Source organism: Electrophorus electricus, chromosome 1 (assembly GCF_013358815.1).
Source record: "Electrophorus electricus isolate fEleEle1 chromosome 1, fEleEle1.pri, whole genome shotgun sequence".
NCBI classification, from domain to species: Eukaryota; Metazoa; Chordata; class Actinopteri; order Gymnotiformes; family Gymnotidae; genus Electrophorus; species Electrophorus electricus.
Genome location: NC_049535.1, coordinates 26,433,059 through 26,457,683, shown reverse-complemented (window position 1 = coordinate 26,457,683; position 24,625 = coordinate 26,433,059). Strand labels below are relative to the sequence as shown.

At 42.9% G+C, this 24,625-nt stretch overlaps 1 protein-coding gene across 2 annotated transcripts in view; it reads left to right on the top strand.

The window, feature by feature from the left end:
- The window catches only part of ntn1b (netrin 1b), a 43,631-nt gene extending 25,899 nt beyond the window's left edge, over positions 1-17,732 (top strand). For both annotated transcript variants that reach the window (XM_035532930.1, XM_035532927.1), the window contains exons 4-7: positions 4,628-4,777; positions 6,408-6,461; positions 9,421-9,495; positions 15,118-17,732. In XM_035532930.1, coding sequence (XP_035388823.1) covers positions 4,628-4,777; positions 6,408-6,461; positions 9,421-9,495; positions 15,118-15,440 — 602 coding nt within the window. In that variant the 3' untranslated portion in view covers positions 15,441-17,732. The remainder of the gene's footprint in view (positions 1-4,627; positions 4,778-6,407; positions 6,462-9,420; positions 9,496-15,117) is intronic.
- Positions 17,733-24,625: the final 6,893 nt, after the last annotated feature.

Below are 24,625 nucleotides of genomic sequence, written 5' to 3'. Positions count from 1 at the left end.
TGATTTTATGCTGCACTCCAGGGTTATATGTCTAATTTCCACACAAGGAAGATCCAATTTTGGAAGGACAGTTGTCTCTAAAAAAATGAATGTAAAGAATGTAACATGCACCTCTCAAATAGCCAGGAGTTGGGAGGAGGAGTGCCAACAGCTTCCAGGGCTGACTGCTTGTTTGTTTGGCCATGGGCCAAAGGGTTGAAAAACTAAATAGCCTGATTTGCTGCACGTTCCTCAGGTGACAGGCTCTTGCCTCACAACGTCAGTCAGGGGGCTGGCGTATTTATTGTTCAAGTCAGTCAACCATCCACACATGCTTATTTTGGACGGGAGGCAAACCATGGTGCCAGGGGCATTTGTGGGTAGAAAATCAGCCACCGTTTTCTGCAAAAAATGTCCGCAAGTACAGGAATGGAGGCCGGGGAGTTTCAAGAACCTAAAGGGAGAACTTATTGCTTTACTTCCCAGATGAACAACTTCATCCTTCATCAAGCAGCATGTAAACAGAATGTCATTGGTCACAGATATGCTCATTCACAGCTAGCCTCTTTCTTGTCCCCAGCATTGCACTTTCTCTCTCCTCTCCATCTTACCTCCACCTCAACCTGCCACCTATCTCATTCTCTCTCCATCATTTTTTTTTGTTCTGTCTCTTCCCTCTCAGTCCACCCACAGAGGATTTCTTGCGAATGAGAACTCATAGGCCACACATCACTACCTACCCAGTGTTTTTTTCATGGATATTGAACAAAAACTCCACTGCCCACCCCCACCCTCCTAGTATTCATTGGTGCTTCTGCTTGGGACGGATGTCTGAAGTGCTCTGTGCTGAGCTGCAGGGGGAACAGTGCTCTACAGTGGCAGTGGGTAGGCTGGATGGTGGGTGGCTCTGACACAGCAGCTCAAGCACAGCTGCTCTAGAGTGACTAATATGAAGCAGCCATGTCGAGTGCACATTAAAATGTTCAAAACACCTCACCTCAAAATAGAATTCCAACTTATCCCGATGACTGCACTCTCCAGCATGGACATAAAGCACTTTAATTACTCAATGGATGGAATATATTCATATAAGCGTAGCTACAAGCACACACACGCACACACACGCACACACACGCACACGCGCACGCACACACACACACACACACACACACACACACACACACACACACACACACACACACACACACACACACACACACACACACACACAACTTATGACCATGATGAACTGGGGTCATTTTAGTTGGTGCAAAGCAACTGTCTAAAGCTCAAATTGGTGGTGGTTCTTCCCACATCTGCTGTTGTCTGTGAAAACATTCAGTCTTATCCAGAGGGAGTTGGAAATTAGTTCCAGCAAGCCACCCTCATTTAGTTTAGGTCATGGTCCCATCCCATTGTTTTGGTAATTTGTAATAATCTTACATTAGTTAATGCAGGTTCTGCTTTCACTCATGAAGGTTGTTAAGAGAAACTTAACTTATGTCCTTGATAGGAAAGGCAATAGTATTGGAAAGCAATACATGTTTCATGATCTCATAGATATATTCTAATGCTGTTTAACAGACTGGATTTAATTTAGCATGGAAAGTGCAATACTTTTTACTCAACACACCCATTTCAACATTTCAAAAGTACTAAATAAAAAGAAAGCATGTCATTGGAATGTTTAACAAACAGCTCCCTCAGACTCCACAATGAACCCAAACAGTCTCAGAAAAACAAGTTTCTACATCATCTTGTTTAATTCAGTGGGTGATTTCTGATCCTCAAGAGCGTCTCCTAGTACTCACTAATAACCCAACAGTGTTCCTGAGGCTGGCCCGCTTCAAGCTGTTTTCAAATTACTCCTTGGGTTCCATAAAAACCTACCGGCATGATGAAGAGAGCTGGGCTGGGACTTCAAACATGCAGCTTTATGGTAAACGTTTGGCAGAGAGAGCACGCAACGAAATTCTCACTTTTAATGCGCGATCCTCCTGACTAACGGCTTAAGCAGAACAGCTTTGAAGCGTGCCGCATTGCCCCGTTAATGGGAACGGTATTCAGGCTTTATTTGCAGGGGCCGTGCCTGCCAAGAGCCTTTACGTTGGAAACTCGATCAGAGAAGGCTGTGAGCTGCCTATGTTGCAGATCATAACCCTCCAGCAGAGCACAAAGGGTTTCAACCTGTACGCACACACATTCATACTCTTATACACACTCGTACCACACGTGTACTAGGAAAAGACCAGACATACATAGTCACACATGCACCAACCTCCAGACATTCTCTTTCTCTCTTTCTCTCTCTCACACACACACACACACACACACACATACATTAGGCAGAGACCAAGCATATACACAATTGGCAACCACTAGATGTTCTCACACAAAAATACACACACACACACACACACACACACACACACACACACACACACACACACACACACACTCTCTCTCTCTCTCTCTCTCTCTCTCTCTCTCTCTCTCTCTCTCTCTCTCTCTCTCAGGCACACAATGGAGAGTTTCCATCTCATACACACAAGTAGGAAACAAGGAAAACACCAGACACACACCTCTGGGTAGACCCTAACCAGACAAGCTTACACAAAGACAAATACTCACAGGTGCATGTTTTAACTGCTCATAAAGTCTTCCAGAATAATGCTTAAAATGGGTTATGGTTAACCAAACAAAGTTCCAGACTGGATATCAGCTTAGAGGGCAAATCTACCTGCATTAACTTAAACAATATCTAAGGTTCAACAAATGTAGCCTTGAAAAGTATAGGACAATTTCCATAAAGCTGAAAAATGACACAGATCTTAAACACAGAAATCTGCAGTTATGCATGTAAGCTCATGACTAGAATGAGGGTATTCAGGCATCTTATTCTGGCTGTGCTTTTCCTCCTTCATTCACAATATTCAAAATAATGCTTAGGTTGCTACTGCTAAAATAACAGTGAAGCAACGTACCAACCAGTAATTCAATTCAAAATGCTTTTAATTCTTCATTGACCAGACAAAATATTTGGCCAATATTTCCACATGATAAAACAATAAAGTTGAGCTTACTGGGCTGCAACTGGATCCTGCATTTCTTGACTGGTAGAGCAGCACTTCCAACACCACCACACTGAGTACTGGTGCTCCCCAGGGCAGCGTACCCAGCCCTCTGCTGTTCACACTGCTGACTCATGACTGTGCAGCGATGCACAGTTCGAATCACATCATCAAGTTTGCTGATGACACGACCATGGTGGGTCTCATCAACAAAGACAATGAGTCAGTATACAGGGAGGAGGTGCGAGAACTGGTGAGCTGGTGTAAGGTCAACAACCTGTATCTGAATGTTGACAAGACAAAAGAAATGGTTGTTGACTTCAGGAGAGCAAGGCGAGATCACTCCCCGCTTGCCATCAACAGCTCCTCAGTGGAGATCGTCAAGAACATCAAGTTTCTTGGTGTTCACATAGCAGAGAACCTCACCTGGACCCTGAACACTAGTTTCATCACCAAAAGAGCCCAGCAACGTCTTTACTTCCTTCGGAAGCTGAGGGAAGCCCATCTCCCATCACGCATCCTCACTACCTTCTACAGGGGTACTGTAGAGAGCATCCTGAGCAGCTGCATCATTACCTGGTTTGGGAACTGCACCGCCTTTGACCGCAAGACCCTCCAGAGAATAGTGAGAACAGCTGAGAAGATCATTGGGGTATCTCTTCCCTCCATCACGAACATCTACTTAACACGCTGCATCCGGAAAGCCACCAGCATTGTGAAAGACCCCACATACCCCTCACATGAACTGTTCATCCTTTTGCCATCTGGAAGAAGGTACCGCAGCATCCAGTCCCGCACCTCCAGGTTTCTTCCCAGAAGCCATTAGACTCCTGAACTCTGACTAACTCCAATTCCAATTCCGATTCCAAAATGGGCACTTTTATACATGCTTATACACAGTCACACACACACACACACACACACACACACACACACAGACACACACCCTCACTCACACACACACATACTTACATACACACATACATATATACACACACTCACACATTGTTTTGCATCGGACTAGTGCTGAAGTCAAACCTCACACAAATAAACTATGCACTCCTGTTGCAGTCTTGCACATTATCCTACTTGCTGCTAGAGTACTGTACTAAACCAGCGCTGTACTCTGAATTGTTCTGGCTGCTACCGGTGACTGCTATGTTCAGGGTAGCATGTCACTGATTCCTATGCACAACTCGCTTTATATATGCCCAGTACTGTGTACTGCACTAAATAATTGCACTGTCTACTCATTTTGTATTTGTCCTGTCCTGTATTTATTATTGTTTATTTAATGTTTATTTAATGACATTTTTGCACTATATTGGACTATTTGCACTTGTGTAGCATGTTGTCTGTTGCACTGTTGTTTTGTGTTGCATCATGGTCCTGGAGGAACATTGTCTCATTTTTGTTGTGTACTTCTATATAGCTGAAATGACAATAAAACCTCTTTGAACTTTGAACTTGAACTTAGTAGGCCATATATGTGTTGTCCTGAGCTGTGTTTGGTGACAGTGGTATAATTTATTTTCTGTGACACATCCTGCCTCTCATATGCTTCTTTTATTTTCCAGCATGTGACTGCCACCCAGTTGGTGCTGCAGGTAAGACCTGCAATCAGACTACAGGCCAGTGCCCATGCAAGGATGGTGTGTCTGGCATTACGTGCAACCGCTGTGCCAAAGGGTACCAACAGAGCCGCTCACCGATCGCCCCCTGCATCAGTAAGGCCCTTCTCTATCACTCTCTCTGCTTCTCTCTGTCTCTCTCTCTTTTTCACTCTCTCTTTCTATTTCTCATTCTCTCATTCTCACACACATACACTGATTAAGCAGTGATAAATTAACAAAAGGAAACTTAATAAATTCATGTGCTACTGTGCTGAGGGTTCCATGGCTTACTACTTTTAGCAGTCAACAGACTTTAAGTGTGGAGTATACGGTACTCAGCTATGTTTCTCAGGTGTTACATCTCAGCAGTGTACCAAGCTGGAAACAAGTTCTTTATATATAAGGTATTTTAAAAGAGCTAAGATATTGTCGTTTTATTGTTTGTTAAAGGCAGTATTGTTTGACAGTTGCTAACTGGTGTTTACCACCAAAGCCACTGATATTTAAATTGATCTACTTTGATCTAAATTAATAATTGGCAAATTCAGTGCAATTTAATTTGGAATTGCCACAAAAAACAACTTTTAAACAAACTTTAAATCAGAATCCACTAACATGAGCTATATTAGTGTTCCCTCAGGCACTCCCATGGCTACTTTGTGGACATCACCCTAAAGAAAGTTTACCTAAACACTTGCTATTCATGAATGTGCCACTCTTTTCATTCCAACACCCTGGTCCCTGGATCCATTATTTCCTTGGATGAACATCTTGCTATTTGACCTGCACTAAAGCAAACAGAGCCTACGAGGCTGGCCGCCATGGCCTGGCGTGGCCCCGCACCTCGCTGATGGCCCATCAAGCCGTGAATCTAACTGGCTGTTCCAAAGCCATGATTGGTGATATGTTTATTGGCAGTATCAACAAGGCTGCAGATTCCATCTCCACGGTGATAAACGGGAGGACCACACAGCGGGCTGTGGTATAGCTAGATCTGTGGGTTGGGGGGGGGGGGGGGGTCTGGCCATCATCCCTCCTTGGCTGGCATCGCTCGATAAGATAATTGCTGGGAGCACGACACAATGCCTGGCTGCTTGCTCTAATTTCGATCATTCCCCTGCTTTATAATGGATTCCGTTGTCAATATGGATGAATTTGGTCTTCAGACAAAGCTATCTCAGATATAGAACCAGTCTGATATGTTTGGTGGGGCTCCATAAAGTGAAATGAAACCTGTGAACCCTGTGGATTTAGATTTTTCTTCATTTCAGTGGGAAGGTAACAAATCTAGTATAAGACCTGGAGAGAGAGCCGCAGTGGCTGCACTGAACAGATTTAGTTTCTCTTATACTTTGCAAGATAATGTGTTTTAGGTTTAATAGGTCGATATTAAATTTTTGCGATATCAGAAATTTTGCCAAGTGCAGTTTTAACTGCACTGGATCCCCCAGAAGCATATACCTTACAACAGAGAACACAGCAGAGAAGGAAGGGTGGGCTTCAAGCAGTAAAGCTATTAAATTCAAAAATGCATTTTCATCAAGGATCAATCACATGTCTATTAAAGTGGCCTTGAGACTCCCCATGTCTTTAATCATTACTTTCTATAATACATAATGTTCTTAAAATGGTACAATTTATTAATTCCTACCCCTTCCCTGAAAGGGGAAATCTCAAGCAAAAGGAGAAGAGTTTAGCAATTTTCTTGTTGGTAATTGTGCCTGTTTTGTTTCCCTTGTTATAGAGATTCCAGTTGCTTCTCCCACTGCTACATACACCAGTTCAGAAGAACCAACAGGTGAGAGACAAAGCTGTTAATAAGTCTGATAATCCTCCCAGTGTAAGCGTGACTACAAGACCAAATGTTATCTTCTGCAAAAAAAACCCAAAAAAAACATTTTGGGCAAATTATTCCTGGGTGAACTGTCTGTCCTGTGGGCACAGAGACGAATCACATCAGGACATTACAAAGTGATTTTGGAGTGACCACGCTGTGGTTATTTCCAGTCTCAGTGGTGAGTTATCACTATTGATGTTTCTCCATTTTTGATTAATCTTGATTAATCTTTCTGATTATCTTCACTCTCCTCTTCTTCTTACCTAGCTCTCTTTTGTTTATTTGGCCTAAAGCCTACAACTGCAACATTTACATTTGAAGCATGCCATTAAAATTATTTTGCCCTCTATACAGTACTTCTTAGCAGCAGATGTACATGGCTCTCTTCTTGCATGATGGAAAATTGAACACATAATAAAACACGGCCTCGTACCCTATTCATATCCAAATTACTGAAAGATGTTAGATTGTCACGGTAACCTATAAGATCCATTGATACTATTCCATGCCTTGTCTGATAAATCTTTATTTTACTGACATTTATTAAATTCTGACTGGTGGGCACATTCCCAAGACTGTGTTGTCGTAAGGCTTGCTGGCACCTTAATCTGATTACATGCTTCATTTGCTTGGGATTGTTTCTCCATGGCGCTGTTCTCTGTGAAGAATTAGCTGGGAGCCTGTGTTGTCGTGCTCCTTTTCACACTTGATTATCTCAGCAGTGTGGTCAGTGTCAACTCCACAGGAGGCAAATAATGACCACCGCGATTAGATGTTCTACCAAAGATCTGCTTATACAGCTAATGAACAATTCTTATGTATCTGAAAGGTAGAGACATCCAAGAGTGTCTCCCTGTCCTAAACTCCCATATTGGAATGAAGAGGGAAATTGCTGCTTGCTTGTGCAAAATCTCTTTGATGCCATCTCTGAAGTATTTGATAGTTTATAAAAAGAATCAGAGAATGTTGAGTAAATATGGACTAAAAACAAGCTGCAGTTCCTAAAGTGCTGGTACTGATGACTGTCTAAGAACCTTCCCTCAGACTTTGCAGCGGTAGTGTTGGAGAAACAGCCTCTGGTGTGGTCCCCTGGTGGAGCAGCAGACTCTAGCATGGCCTCACTCAAGAGGCTCCACAAAGCGGGCGCTTGTCTCCCAGCAGGGGCCGGGTGTTAATGAGGGCTGGGGATGTGATGAGGAGCGGCGGGCTTTATGTCCCTGGCCTAATGGCAACCAGGGTGTATCAAAGAGAGGCAGGATGGGGGCGGATGGGGCCTGCGGGCACACAAAGCCCTCCCATCCTTCTGCAGCACATTTACATGGAAATCAGGCGTGGCCGATATGGACTCATCAAATTCATTTACTTTAGTATTTTTGTCCTTGTCCGTTGCATACTCCTCCTTTCTTAACCCAGCCCCCAACCCCTGCCTGATTCCTGCTGGCCACGTTTTTTTCTACTTCCACCCATGAGCAGACATCTTGCTAGAATTTTTTTTTTATATATATATATATACACACACTCACTACCTCACACTTGCTCTTTCGTTCTCTCTCTCTCTTTCTCCTTCTATTTTTTATTCTTTATTTCTCACTGTCTTCCCACTTCCCACTCCCCACTCCATCCCCTAACCCTAACACCCCCTCTTCCTCCCCCTTCAAACTTCTTTTCGGGATGGCGTTTTTTTCCCGCTCCGCTATTGCCTGGGCAACCTCATTCACACGGAATAGAAAGGGCCGTGAAAAGGGAGGGCTGAACAGAGCCCTGGAGAAAATAATGAAGTTTGTCCATATTCAAGCAAAAGCTGAAAGGTCCCCTCTCTCCCATCTCTCTAGCTCACTCCTCCTCCCTCCACCACCGTCCCACCTCTGTCCCAACCCCCACCCCCAAAAATGAGAAACCTCCACGTTATTACCGCTCTGTGAGGTAGCCACACCAGGAGGCTTTCTGGTTCCAATTTGTGTCAGCCGGGAGAGAGAGACGTCAGAGGAACCAGGCTGCTTTCCTGCCGAGTCTGGCCTCATTTGAGTCCGGCCTCCATCCAAAAGGTGCCTGGCATCAGCCCAGCGTGGCAACGGAGGCCATCACAGAGGTGTTCTGGCACATTCTGGAGCACAGGACGGATGCGTCATGCACAGGAGCTATGAATCATAGAGGCCAGACTCTGTGACAGTGAGCTGATACACAGTGAGCTCCGTTTAGACCAGGATCTACTCTGTCAGACTGTGTGTAAGCTACACTCAGTAGGTGAATGGAGTGTGGCTTAATTTAATTCAGTTGATTTGAATTAAGTGAAGGGTTCGGTGAGGAGAACTCTCGGCCGTGCTTCCCACCCCCTCTCAGTGGCCTTCTTTTCAGTTGAAATGACCCCTTTAGCCCCCAGAGTTGACATGGTTAATGTCGGGTCTGGGACATAGCAGGGGGGAATGGAGAGGCTGGCCTGGATAATAAGGGTGAGAGAGGACCTGACAATAGTTGAGTTTAAGCCTTAGTCTGATCTATGGGGGCACTTTCACGGGAAGGGTGTTTGGTGTCTGATGGGAGGCAGGGGACTGTGCCACACTAGACGTTGTCTGGCCATTGAATCCCATAACATATTACAGCTCTGTACAGTTGTGTGTAAGCAAAATGGGGGTTCAGAGCTGGTGGAGAGGAAATAAAGCAATATTCACAGCTTATAAAGTACATGGACTTTATGAATTTGCCATGACAGTTTGGCAGGCTTCTGTGGTTTTGCAAGACTGAATCCAAATGCCTCGCAAGTTGCAAGCTGGATCCAACCCCTAGGACGTTGTTTTGACACATGAGGAGTCCCATAAAAATGATCTGAAACACACGTTGTTCCATAAAACATATCCATGGAGCTCTTCTTCTGTCAGAAACCTCCACCTGACCTGTTTTCTCTGTGCCTTTCCTTCCACAGACTGTGATTCCCACTGCAAGGTCACTAAGGGCAAACTTAAGGTCACCATGAAAAAGTACTGCAAGAAAGACTTTGGTGAGTGAGTCACACTTTACATATGTCTGATCTCCGGCTGGGTGAGCGTCACGGCTGCTCCAGGACCTCCCCGTAGATGGGGATGGCACTGAAATCAAGGGTCAAATCATTGCAAAAGCACTTATTTATGCAAATGGGAGAACAAAATGCTGTGCTAAAATATTTTTAAACAGAGAAATTGATATAAAAATATTCAGCCAGTCACCCTGTGATGGCTGGACCAGAAATCTTGAAATCAACAGCAAATCTCTGTCAGTCTGTGTGTGTGTGTGTGTCTGTCTGTCTGTCTGTCTGTCTCTCTCTCTCTCTCTCTCTCTCTCTCTCTCTCTCTCTGTCTCTCCCTCCTTTATAGAGCTGATGGTTTATTCATGGGATCTGGGTTAAAGTTATAGCATCAAAGCTTGCAGCCCAGCATGACTGTGCTGATGCCCATGCTCAGATCCAGCCTGCAGAGGACAAAGGGAACAGCTGGTTCCTGTTGAAGTCCCAGATCTGCAGGGAGGTTATGAGCACCAGTGCTCGTATATGTGTGGATAGAAGTTGAAGGATTTAGAAGTGCCACAAAAAAATGGCATTGCACCATCAGATCTCTGTCCTTCAAACTATCATGGCAGATGCAAATCTGCCACACTAGAAAGTACAAAGATACCTCACGAATGCCAAGGCAATGTATTACAATTAAAATCGCTGGGTGAATAGGCATAATATGTGCTGTCAATTTTTTATATTCCTAAAGCTGTGCACAGGACAGGAAAAACAGGGCGTGGAGATAATATTCGACATCATAATGTAACGCTTCAGCTATCTGTAAAATGCATTGAGATACGGGGTGTTAAGAGGGTTATGAGTACTTCTAGGAGAAAGAGCGAAATAAGGAGGAGAGACAGAAAGAGAGAGAACACACATAAACATATGCTTCATATTGTAAATACATAGCACATTCACAAAGGCTATCCAGAGTGCATCTATTCATACATTATCATACCCATACATATGGTATATCAGTAGCACTATATACATTTTAATGTCTTATTACTTATTACTTTAAACAAGTCATTTAAAATCACCCTGCAACTATCTCTCCGTATGCCTTGGTTTCTCAAAGATTTCCTGGCCATATTTCCAGTGGGCAGAAAATTAGAGACATCGGATTATTCCTATCAGCTGAAAGTGCACCCACCAAAAATAAGTGAGTGAGGTGGTAGAGAGAGAGAGGCACAGAGATCTGTTAACAGCCATCAATGGTTGTCTATAGGTCTTGTCATCAAGTTGAGCCAGAGCTATAAAGTTCTGTTGCATCTCTTCTGTTACAGCCACCATGAGGGAGCCATTTATTATGTTGATATTCAGGAGGAGACACAGTGTGAGCCAGGCTTGTGTCTCTGACCACAGCACAGCTTCCTTCAGACAAAGCCAGAGAGAGAGAGAGACTGAGAGAGTCTGAGAGAGAGTGAGAGAGCAGGTGAGAGCGAGAGAGAGAGTCTGAGAGTGAGAGAGCATGAGAGAGTGAGAGAGTCTAAGAGTGAGAGAGAGCATGAGAAAGAGCAATAAAGTATCTTCACTAGCTTCAGCGCTCAGTATGGCTCTGGTTACAGATTCGTGTTTGTGTGTGTGTGCGTGTGTGTGTGTGTGTGTGTGTGTGTGTGTGTGTGTGTGTGTGCGGCTGTGTGCTTGGCTGTGTGTGTGTATATGTGTCTGCATGAGAGAAAAAGAAAGCGAGCCTGAGCCCTCCTGAAGTTCCCTCTTACTAAACAATAAAAGCTCATTTCCAAGTTTTGGCCTGAACCATACATCAATGTATCATCTCATACAGTGTCTGAGAAACCTTGCCAGTCTTTTAGAGGAAAGCTTTGGCTGGCTGACTGGCTGCTATACATTTTAGAGCTCCTCATTGCATGTCTTAAAACATTTCATCCAATAGCAATAAGGTAGGCCCATTGTTTTTGGTTAGCATTTTTCTTCTTTTTAACACATTTGCTTTTCTTAATTTCTATTTTTAAGTTTCTCTCCATATTCATAGTAAGATTGACAAAGTATTGCTTTTCTCCCTGACACTTACTGAAGCTGTTTCTGACCCAACATGAAGCAACACGACAAAGTAAGGAAGCTCACCACAGCTCCTCTGGTCCGCTGCGGGCAGCTGGCTGATTTTGGAGATGCATTGCATGCAGCAAATGGGCCATGGTGTTCATATACAGCACTGTCAGCCACCCCAAGAGGCCTGGCAATTCATCAGTCAGAACAGGGGAGGAGAAAGTCACAATCGCTTTCAAATGCATCCAAATAAGCGTGGAAGTATGGGGACTCTTCTGTTTTCCTCATTCATTGGGTAATAAAAGGAGAGGGAGAGCATGTGATCCTTCTGAAACAACTCACGAGAAAAACTCCAGTTGTGATACTCCTCCGCATAATTCATTTTTTAATGCATTCAGAGATATTATAAAGAACTTGAAAATTATTTCTGCCATTATTCTTCTTTTTTTTTCAAAATTCATTTGTGTTTAAAGACAGATGTCAGTTCTTTCGTTTGTTCTAGAAGGTTCTTAAAGGATGGCTGGGTTTTTCTTACCTCGGCTTGACTACATCTAAATCCAAGAGTTTTGCTCGTAACACTTTGTGTGACTGGATATTTGCACACCCCTGTGTTTCACTGTGTGTGTGCACGCGTGCGCGCGTGTGTGTGTGTGTCTTCAGTGGGTGTCCAAGGATCATGGAAAGAGGTACCTCCTTCTCAACACTTTGCCTCTAATGCATATAAGTCACTAAATCTCTGATGTAAATAAAAGAAGTGAGAGGAAGAAATATTCCATTTATCCTCTTTTCTTCTCTATCTCTATGGAGTGATCAAGAATAAAAGGGTGAATTATGAAACTGCAATCCCTAGTCCCAGAACTGGGAGAGCTACCACGAATCAAAGCATTATGCACGTGTGTGTGTGTGTGTGTGTGAGTGAGTGTTTGAGTGTGTGTGTGTGTGAGTGAGTGTGCGTGCAAGTGTGTGAGAGTACCCAGGGGCCGAGCCGTGCCACACACATTCGCAGCGAGGCCAGTACTCAGCGTGGTGATATGCGCCAGGGCATAGGGTGTCACAGCAGGGGGCGGGAGCGTGAGCTTCAGGCCGCTAATCAGGCGCACTAATTCGATTAGGCTGGCTTGTGTAGAGCGCGTGGGACACGCCCCAGCGCATTGCCCAAAGACACAGAAGAGTCGCAGCAGGCAGGGCTGTGGGGCCCTGCATCGCTCCTCAGCCTGCTCCCTATCTACTCATCCATCGCCCTTTCTCTTCCTCTCCCAGCTTCCAGCTGGCTGAGCTCTCTTTGCCTCTGTTTGTCTTTCTCCAGTTTCAATGTCTAAACTGGTCCTGGTGTAGCCTGTTCTCTGGGGCTGTGGATCGAGGATCTGTTCCATTCTCTCCATGTTCCTTATTCACTGTGATGTAATCGTGTTTTGGTACACAGCCATGCTGGCCTGGAATCGCCGAGCCTGTGCCGTCTCAGAGTCTCGCCACCACACAATGTGATGGCGGTGTGCTTGGAGCTTTTTTGCACCCTGTGAGCTCATAAATGGCTCATTGCTGGCTCCTGCCATATGAGACAACGTGACAAGGGTAAGACGAGAATGAGACGAGAGCGAGACAAGAATGAGACTCCGGCAGCAGATTCTCACGCTGCTCTTGGACCAGGCACTGGGAGCCCATGGATTCGGCGAGCCGATGAGCTCGGAACACTTCCAGGATTCTTCTGGAAGCCTCTCTGTGGCTGGGAAGATAAATAGCAGCCTCCCCTCCGAGACCACCCTCCCCAGCCCCTCCACACTCGCCTGTGTTCTTTTTATCTCCCTCTCTTTGGCCCGAAGAACGGGCTCCGGCCCAGAGAACCAGTGGGGATGAATGGAGAGCTCGTGGGAGTGCGCTCTCCTCACACCAACACTTCTCTTTTCTTCTCTCAAATTGGGTGCAATTTGCTCACAGCAGGCCCCCCGCTGCCCAGCCGGGACATTCCACTCTGTTCTAGGGGGCGATTCATGGCCCCGTCACTAAAGAGTGCTCACATTCAACAAACGGGGGGAAAAGAGAAGGGAAATAGAGCACTTCCCCAGTCAGTTTTACATAATACCTCGAATGGCGTATTTCTTAAACATGATTCAACTCTGGTTAACAGGTGGGTCACTGTCGCTGTATGTGTGTATACTCGTTTGAGTTTATTAACATTTTCTGTGCATTTGTGCACTGCGCAGCCAAAGGCATGCTCTCATTTCCAAACTGGGTCAATTCCCTCTAATTACAAAATAGGGACTCTTAGGTAGGCCCCCTCTGGGCCTTTCTAGAACATTCCCCACCAAACCACTTCATCTTGAGCACAGATTAGCTCACAAGCTTGGCATGTGTGTGTAGAATGATGTGACGCTAGACTAGCCCCACACCATCAGGCCCTGCCTGCCTCATAGAAAAAGAGGTATTTTCTACACATTAAGTCATTTATTTGACTTTTGCGACTATTACGAGGTTGCGGCAAAGTTTCTGCCTGCCTGCTTCCTATTCCACCTCTGTCACACTTCAGAGTTCTATCCTTCTGTGTTTTTACCACACTGTGTTTTGTCCTTCAGCAGTTGTAAGTCGAGCCTCCACCTCCACCTCCACCTTTTTCTGACTTTGGATGGAGAGGAAAGTTGCTAAGGCCTCACGGACTACAGCCATTGCAGCAGGCCCTGTCGGGGGAGGGGAGGGGAGGGGTCGTGCAAGCACTCGCTGTGCGCATGCATTGGCTGTGCGTGCTATGGCAACTGTTGCTGTAATATGGAGCATGCAGGCCAGAACAAGGAGGAAGGGTCAAGGGTCAGGCAAGAGGAGAGAGGAAGGGGAGAGGCTGTGAAAATGAGCAAGTCAACCATTTTGAAACATGCAGTAATAAGCAGAATGCACATGGCAACAGGCAGTTTACAAAATTTCATAAAATTGTGCATCACATATTTGTCATGATAAAAACTGCATCCAAAAAACACCAACGAGAATAATCTTTTTCCTAAGCTCTTTGGAAAAAAGAGAAATATGGGCAGGGGTCAGAAATCTTAACTCACAAATTCTAACACTATCATCCAGACCTTGAGCTCATTTCAGAATTGTGTTAGTGCAGATACTGTCCCTCTCTAATACAGCTTCCATCTTCTCAATTTACTCATTGTTCAGACTTATTGCATTAGCAGCTATAAAGCCCATTCCAACAGTAAATAAAGAAGCAACATCATTAATGGATTGGTCCATCATTTGCAACTTGTACCTTTTTAAAGTTCTTTCTTAAAGTTTTTTCTCATCATTTATAATTGAATGTAGCACATTTATAATCACATGAAGCTCCACTCTTCTGCTGGGATTAAATCGTAGACTACGCAAAGTATGGATTAAAGATAGTCCAAAGAAGTAATTCAAAATCCTTTGAAAATAGCAATGTCTTTAAATGTTCTAACCAAAACAATCACTGCAAGTCCTGCTTTTGTCATTTTAAATGGACTTTTTGTGAAAGTTTAGAAAAGGTTGAGGTGTTCTAGTGCAATTAGATTTAGTTTCAAAAATCAGCAGAAGGGCGGTGTTGTCTCATAACCACTGAGCGTGTATACCTCTCTCCAGCTGTCCAGGTTCATGTGCTGAAGGGTGACAAGGCGGGAGAGTGGTGGAAGTTCACCATCAACATCATTTCTGTCTACAAGCAAGGCGAGCACCGCATCCGCCGTGGCGAGCAGCTGCTGTGGCTGCGCGCCAAGGACGTGGCCTGCAAGTGCCCCAAGATCAAGCCTGGCCGCAAGTATTTGCTCCTAGGCTCAGACGAGGGTGACACACGCGGCCAGAGCGGCGTGGTGGCCGACAAGGGCAGCCTGCTCATCCCCTGGAAAGACCTGTGGGCCCGCAGGCTCCGCAAGTTCCAGCAGCGCGACAAGAGGGGCAAGTGCTAGAGGGAGCTGTAGAGGGCCAGAGAGGGGCAGAGGAACCTGGTGGGGGCAGGGGTGGAGGGGTGCCAGAGGGATGTATGAGCAGAGCGCTGCTAAGCAGACAGATGTCGGTAGCCTTTCATAGGAACTGTTGTGAAGAAAGCCCAGTTTTGCAGCTTTGTCCTCAGTTGTCTTTTGTTTTTGTTTTCCTCTGATTTTTTTTGTCTCATATTTCATGTTGTGGATTTTGCAGAGTTTGCACCTAATGTTACGTATACAGTGTAAAGTCATTTTCAAATGCTCGGTTTTGGTGTCTCTCACATTATTTCTTTTTATACCCTCTCAATTGCCCAAGCCCTTTTTTACAGAACATAAAAACAAGGTTAGCCACTGTGTCACATACGCTTTTCTGGACTATATTTTGTCTTATAAGACAAGTATTGTGATTTACAGAGTTTTCTCTTCTTCTTTTGAGATGCTGACATTTGCTTGGACTAGTTATGACAAAGCTAAAGTTATTTTATAGGAGTTACTGTATGTTGATCATGTTTAAGCTGTTATCTACAAGATAAGTTCAAAGAGTAAACTAACACACTCTAAAACCACACTTTTAAGTAAAGAATTATGGGCAATACCTCAATTCAGATTCTCAGTGTTTTCAGCTATTTGAAGTGTTCCAAGGAAACGTGATATCATGTTTCATTACATAATGTTTTAAATCAGCATGAACCACTACTCATGTAAGTTGAATGTTCTTTTTTTTTAATGTTATTTGCAATGTACAGTATAGCATATTTGACCTTAGATTACCATAGTGTGAGTCTATTAAAGACATAAAGCGTAATCTTTAACCACTTAATGATCCTTGATAGTGATTAAACTTTCATAAGTTAAGTTTAGAAATTCAGGCTCACTTTCAAGGTACACTTTGCATGACACATGGAGGTATGGTAGCTTATGTTTCCTGAACACTTATAATTAACATTTTGTTAAATCCATTTGAAAATCCTAAAGGCCAGAAAATGTATCCTCCTTGACCGAAAAGAAGAAAAAAAAATGTGTGGAATGGCCAGCCTGAGCTTCACAGTAATCATGTTGAAGTACTGATCAGATCTCATAAAGATTCCCAATTTGTGGGCAATTTTAAGGGATGATTTTGTTTCCTCCATATGTCATGGTGTGGGGAGAAGCTCACTGATATTATTTTTAGCCCAAACCTCAACCACTTTAACTTGTGCAGGTTTGTTTAACTGTTTATTTTGTAGTCATTCATAAGCCATCATGCAGTAATGGTTGGGACACTATATAAAGATGGAATTTTTTTTGAAAGCCTTAAATAGAAAACAGTCTTAAGGAAAATAAATTTACATTATTGAAGACCATGACAATGTAATAAAGCGTGGGCCTATAATTTGCTTGGTACTTTGTGGAAGATATTGTTCCATTGTTATTTGTATAGTTGTATAGTTTTTTGTATGACATAAATTAGGTTATATTCATGTTATTAACCAGAGTGTTTAGTTCCATCAACCCTGTTTGGACAGAAGATTAAGACTGTTAGGTCTTTTTGTTTGTTTGTTCGCTTGTGTACATTAATTGATCAAATGGAGAGGAATTTGTACAGTATCTGTGCTATGAGAATGGAATGTTTTAACACATACACATACAAACATTTTTTGATTAATGGACTGATTCATTCTCTGTCTATCCCTCCCTCTCACTCTCTCCCTCTCTCTCACACACAATGCAATGGATTTTAGATCTAGTCATATTATTTCTCTCTCTCCTCTCTCTTTTTGTATGTCTCTCTCTCTTTCTTATCATCTCTTATATATATACAAAAACAAAAAGATTTTTGACACTCAAATCACTGTCAAGCTATGAACTGTGACATTGACTAAATATGAATGCACACATAAATGGATGCGTGAAAACAAATCTTTATTTAGAAGCATTCTGACCCAGCATGGATGTTAAGACCTGTTCTCCAGGTATTTGGAGAATGATTCTGCCAAACAGGTTTTGAATAAAAACCTAGCCATCGTTCATGTTCCATCTGTAAATGACGTTTAGCTGTATCCTTTGCAAAAAGCTGTGTTTTGTCTTGTAATGCATACTAATATATAATGGTCCACATAAAATGAAAATATTTAATGATATCTGAAATTACATGTCTTTGTTTTTATTATTGTTGCTATCATTTCCATCTCTGGATATGGTCTGTGAGATGATCAGATGTTGAAAACAAGTTGTAACCATTGAACATGCAGATAGTGAAAATTTGAAGATTGTTTTCAATAAACTCCTGTAAACCCACCTGTTAATTTGTGGTGAAATGATGAAAAATTACTGTAACTAATTACACTTTAGTGAATAATGATATTGCCATGGTAACTTCCTTTAGATACTTTGAAATATGATTATTAGCATTTCAAATCAGTGAATACCTTTGGGTAAGTGTTCATTGTTTTGGTTTGAAATGGCATGGGCGAGCTGAACTGAACCATTTAGCCAAAATATAGCTCTCTTGCTAAGAATATATACAGAAACACTAAGCATTGCAGTTAAACCTTGCCGACTAAATATCGCTGTCCTCCAATCTCTAACCGGTGTGCAACAGAATTTATGTAGAAAGTAACAAAAAGAAATAGAATTAATTACTCCAAAGATTCATCCCTCTGGCCAAGTTAAACTTCACCCCAGGTGCCAAGTATGTGTGTGGGAGACTTGTTAAAGACACAGTGAAGGGTTAGTGTGAACCATAAATGTCACTTGCAAAAAAACTGCAGGCTTCTTTTTTTTAACAAAGCAGAACAGCCGATCGGGCTCTGCCACGCCACCATTTACTTTGGCTCCAGACGCCTCTATAAAACGAAATGTATCCAGCGTAGTGCGTGAAGCGCAAGGTTGTGTGGTTTTGGACTGGTCCGTAAGTCTGTGACATGTAAGTGAGGTGCTAACACTGACCACAAACTTGATTGAGAGACACAGCGCTGGCAAGCATCCTAGAGACGCAGATCTCTCGCAATGTTCAACCCAGGCCATGTAAACTCCAACAGCCAGTTATATGAAGTGCAGAACCAGGATAAATATCCCATGATGAGTTAGCCGTGTCCCTGCAATGTTTCGTCTGTGCCTAGCACCTCTGGAAACCGAGCTGTGTTCCTCCAAAACACATTTCCATTCTGAAACTGTATATGTGGAATGGAATTCTTAGCTGATAGCAAAGCAGGTAAACCTTGATGAGATCCATGAGACCTTTGGTCATGTAAATATAAGGAAAGTGTTGGATGCCCATACACCTTTCAAAGCTCTGAGCAAAGCTTACTTTAGAAGGGGTTGCACTTCAAGGGTACACATACTTAAGCACTGACACAGGTTTTCATAGACAATCACACACTAGCCCATTCTGAAAACATTTATTCCAAACACACCCCCACTATTGTGTTTCTGTTAACAGGCATCAGGCAACTCCTAAAACACTTTCCGGTTGTGTGCGTGCATGTGTGTGTGTGTGTGTGTGTGTGTGTGTGTGTGTGTGTGTGTGTGTGTGTGTGTGTGTGTGTGTGTGTGTGTGTGTGTGTGTGTGTGTGCCCTCAGTGAACCTATGAACAGGCCAAAGAATTCAAGAACTTGACACTATTAGTAAATAGTAAACATCCAAGATATCTACCATGATAATTCTCGCTCTGTATTATTATAAGCAAACATTAACTTTCCAGCCAGCTGATATTTTGCTATATAGAATCTTCAGTAAACTGCAATAAATTTAGTGTAGTGTATGAAATTAATGTCTCTGCATTCTCCTTAACCAATTTACTTCTGAAAGCCATCTCTGTGCTAGACCCAACTGACATCATTCTCAGTCTTAAAAACCAAAATGCAGCACCACTTGAGTTTCACACCACTATGGGCACCCATGATGGGTCCCTTGACTTGGCTGCCAGGCTCTGCTTCTGGTGAGAAGATCCCTGGTGACTGTGTTCCAGCTCGTCGTTGAGAACCTCTCAAAGTTTCACCCCTCCTTCCCCCTTTAGCTACCCAAGGAGACTGTTAATTGACCCTGAGAGCTCCTCTCTTGCTTTCTCACCCTATGCCTTGGTGGGAAGTGACTCTATGAGAGACTTCATTTAACTTCTTAAAGCCTAGCCTCTAGTGCTAATTTGATCACTTTCATTCTGATAAGATGGACGAGCCAAAAACTGGGTTTTGTGTGCTGCATGTTCGAGAGGATCTCTTTCTCCCACTGTTACTCTCCAAACTCTCTCTCTCTCTCTCTCTCTTTCAGTGCTATATGGCACTGAGATCCTTTTCAATGTTCCAGACTCTCGGGCCCCTCGACTGCAGTATTAACCCTCTGTAAATCAAACTCCCGCCATCACCGTTTGCCATTTTGTTTGCCCCCGAGCTGCTGATTTTCATGAGAACAGCGCTGCTTGTTGTTCTCTCACCCGAGCCGCTGCATTTGTTAAAAGGCACTTGCCAAGGGAAACCTTGAAAGGCTGCATCAGACATTTTCACATTCTGCCAAAAAGTGGGAAACCTTGATTATCTCAGTATCTGTTTACTTTGCCTGTTGTATGTGTTGTATGTATTGTGTTGTTTATATGTTGCATATTGAAAGCTGTGGGTGAACTGTGGCCAGTGAGGCTTGCATGCTGAAACACTGATGTGGTGCACCATACTCTGCTCAAATAATGCTAATGGGCTATGGGGAGTCCCAAAGAGGTTTATGATTTCCAAACTGAACATATCTCAAAAATGAAAAATGCTTGTTTGTTTTTTAGTCTAGTCATTAGTTTTTTTCTTTTCTGGAAAATTCTCACTGGTGTGATCATCTATATCAATGCACCCTTCGGTAACAATTTCTACTGACCAGGGTTGCTTGTTTCATTTTTAAAAATCTCTATCTCTCTATCATGTAATGATGCGGATGCCACACTTTTGTGCAACACAGTAGAGATCTGGAAGTAGTCGGGCACAGTTTTATATTCTCAGCTATGTGGATCCCAAATCATGCTGGTCAAAATTGCTACTTTCTTTTGGTAATTTATTACCTTTTTAATCTACGTCTACTGGTGTTATTACCAGTGGTCATGGAAATATCATCTTTAACTGATCTATAATTTGGAAACAAAATAAATGTACACATACAGTATGTACTTTTTGCAGTCATCCCAAACTCAAAGTGTCCAAGACCTGTTGCAGACATCTGATTGGATGACTGAAGATCAATGCCTCATGCCTTATTGAAGTCTAATTCACATCTGGATTAAAAGATGTGCTCACTATCAAGATCTTCATCCTAACACACACACATAAACAAAACCCAGATCATTAAACACACGACACCTTCTCCCTCTTGTTCTTTTCTCCTCCTCCTTTCACTCATTGCCTCTCCTTTTCTTTCTCTCTTTTTAGCACTAATTTCTTGCTCACAAGACAGGGCTACAAAGATGCCTCTCTCTTGCACAAGAGCGACCGAGACTCCTCAGCACTCCGAAAGGAATGCAAGTCTGGGCTCTCTTTCTTTCACCTCATTAACATTTCCATGCAGGGTTAAGACACTTCACGGGAGGGTTTGTGGATTATATCTCTCACCCATTTCCCTGTTAGCAATATTCTGAGGCTGAAAATAAACAAAGGCTAAGACAGTTTGATAATGTGTCTTAAATCCCATTTACTCTGTGTGAGGTGAAATTCTGTTCTCGGGATCCACTCTTAAGGACTTGTTGCTCTTTGCACTTCACACAGAAACTCATAGCCTTCACTGATGGGTGGGGATCAGGAAGGGAAAATCATTTTTGAGGTAAAACAAGAGGGACATCATTTCAACTGGAAAACAATGAAGCCATCAGAAAGGAATACTGAGGTTAAATTTCCTACTTTGTAGTGCTGTGAGGAAAACACACAACATAATTAAAGACAAAGGTTAATCTTTGATTTTACTACATCGAGCAAATACATTTCACGTGCCCTTGTGGTTAAAATGTAGCATGAGTACAGATTATTAGTCCTAGGGGAAGATAAAACAGAAAGGCAGAAGAGCAAGTGCAGAGAGAAACACAATGGTGTGGTGAGAGTCTGGAAATTTCCGTCCTTTCTCTAGCATCCCTGTCGGCCCTGTTTCATCCCAATACATTAATATCCCTGAGGATTGGCACTGACTTGTAGCGCTCACTGGCTGAACAAAGTGCTCAGTGACTTTGACGTCTGGGATCTTCAAATAAACCCCCGCTGGGAGTCATGGAGACTGGGAAGAGGAATTAACCGCAATATTAGCTGACCTTCATCCTGTTGTTTCTCCAAACCTGCCTACCGGGGGGCCCTCGCTCCCCTGTAACCAGGGTCCCCTGCCTCAACAATGTGGGCATTTCCCCCTCGACGACCATGCATAGGACTGTGAGGTTTGCTGAGCAAACAAGACCCAATTTCTGCCAGCGGGGCCTCGCTCCTTCCCACATTCCAGCATCACTCGTCCGCTTTCTCTTTCGCTCTCGTTCTGCTTTCTTCACCTCTGCTACCACTGCTAGTCGATGGAGGCACTGGGCTGGAGCCATTAGAAGGGAGGGGCCTCGCTTGTTAGTGGCATGTTTACTTGCATGCCACTTGGAAGCGAAGCCAGATTGCATCATAGTTGGAGTCGATAACAAGGACCCAGATTAAAGGCCTTAATAAATAAACTTAACACATTTCTGTATTGTAGTAGCTTGACAACCTAATCCTAGAGGAATGTTGGAGTGGGGGTGCAAATATACACAAACATTCCACCTACCTCAAACCTAGTTATGCTGATGATGCTAATAGCTGCAGTGATAAACTAAATAAGCAAACATTTGACACCAAACATGTCTTGACTGATTGGATACATTTGAGACAAGAGGAAAGCCTGTCTAGATTTGATGCATTTCTTGAATAATATTTTTACAATAATGCTTAAGATGTTATATACAGAGTATATAAATACAAAAGTAACTAAGGATGGTATGTAAATGAAGTTTTAAAGGGGAGGTCTGCATAATCCTCTAGAAGTGCAGGACTGTAATAGGAGACAGGGTTAATATACTGTAATATTGGCTATGAAAGACAAGAGATGGCTTGAAGTCTCGCCAAGAGGCAAGAAGTTCATAAATCAGATCAGAAACATCTTCTAGAAATCTCTTGACTCATGTGGAATCCAAGTGCCTTCAATATTTGTACGCGTAATTTCTTATAGAAATCAATCAAAGGTCAAGGTTCCTTCTCTAGTCTCATGGCACACTGCTGTAGATTACTTGACAGTGGTCCAACCTCTGGGTCCTCTTTCTTAAACTACAACATCAAAGGTGACTTTCAAAGTAATCAGTCATTCAGGTCCCATATTCCTATCACTTTCAAAGTGCTCAGCCATGGGGAAGTACAATTCTGGACCTCTCACCCCAGTGGACTCCCTGTGAACACAATTTCTGACAAATTCCCTTGAAAGCAGACATCACACTCTGACTGTTGAACATGAAAGGCAGGTTTTTGGCATAAACACAAAAAATGAAATAGGGTTGTAGTGTTCAGGATAGTACATTAATTCGAGTAGCACTGGTTTTGAATCTCTCAGTAGGATCCCGTGCCAGAAAAGGCAAAAATAAAGAACCATTACAAAAAAAATGAAAAAAAAGAAATAAAGAATTTGACACAGCAAAATCTTCACTTTTAACTGAGCAGCACAAAGTACATGGGATGCTTCTTTGCTGTAAAGGAGGTATTTTACTTTCATATGTTACTGTGCACCAAAGTTTGTGTGTGTGTTAGAGAGAGAGAGAAAGAGAGAGAGAGAGAAACCTGCATTGCTAAATAATGAGATGTAAGAACACTCCCATTATAGGAATTCTCAAATTATAGGAAAGCTCAAAGTTTGGATCATTCACACTCAAATATCATCAATTTACTACACCACCAAAGCCACAATGGCCAAAGCAAATGAGACAAGCACGCCTGGACAACACAAGAAATTTGAGGCCATTTAGGAAATAATACAATTATTAATTGATGAAGTGCTTTAAGGAATATGTTCATTTTAAATGTTTCAGTAGGCATATTGATTTTTTGCTCGTGTGTCCCTAAACGTTCCTTTGGGATATGACAACTAGCATTCTCCTTGCAACTCTATCCACAATACTTGCAACACTTTCTATACATAACTCCAATTACTGCTGCCTGTTGACAGAATTTCAGTCTGTTTTCTATCCACATGGATGACTGATGTAAAAGCTACTCAGATAGATTCAGGTTCCTGCCAGCTACCACAGTAAGTGTGATTTTATTGTCTAACCAAACCCAGAGCTCCCCACCCTGTATAGATTCCATCTCTGAACTTGTTTGCTCCGACTCCAAGCGATTCTGCTCTGACTCGGTCCTGGTGATTCTGCAATGCCTCAGTCCTGGCAATTCTGCCCTGACTCGGTCCAGGCAATTCTGCTTTGACTCTGTCCTGGCGATTCTGCCCTGACTTGGTCCTGGCGAGTTGACACGCCAGCCCACATGTGTAGCATTACAGTATCACTACACAATAAAGGAGGTGGTGTGGGGTGGTGTGGGGTAGGGGGTGTGAGGTGGCATGGGGTAGTGTAGGCTAGCACTGCATGGTATGGGATGGCATGGAGGGGTGTGTTGTGGCATGGGGCTGCCATAAAATAAAAAGAAGAAAGACAAGAAAAGGAAACTCTTTATAGAAGTATTCAAAGCTGTTGTTAGTAATTATCCTTAAAAATATGTCTCAATACTGTCTAAGGACTGGGTAAGATTTTAGCAAATGGGAAAGATTTTAGAAAATGAAGGTTTGTATTTTTGGAAAGCTTCCAAATAAATATAATGTTCATAATGCATGTCGCTGAGGTTTTAGAGCTGGTCACAATATGCAAAGCAAGAAGCTGAATATGAATAATATATTTTACTAAAATTTATCATGGTATTGATTATGAGTATGAATAATGTATCAGTATATAGTTATGGAGATCAAACGCAACTAAATCCTGTATGTCTGTAGCACAAAATGAATATAATGATATATATCAGCTGCTCGTCTGCATTCCGTCTGCATTCCTAGTATAATGAAGTGAATGAATGTTAACTTTCCTATAATACTTAGACTACAGTGATGCCTCACTGACTGAATTACCTAAACAATTATTAATAACCCCCAGCTTGCAAAAACAAAGCAACTGCAGCTAAGTTAT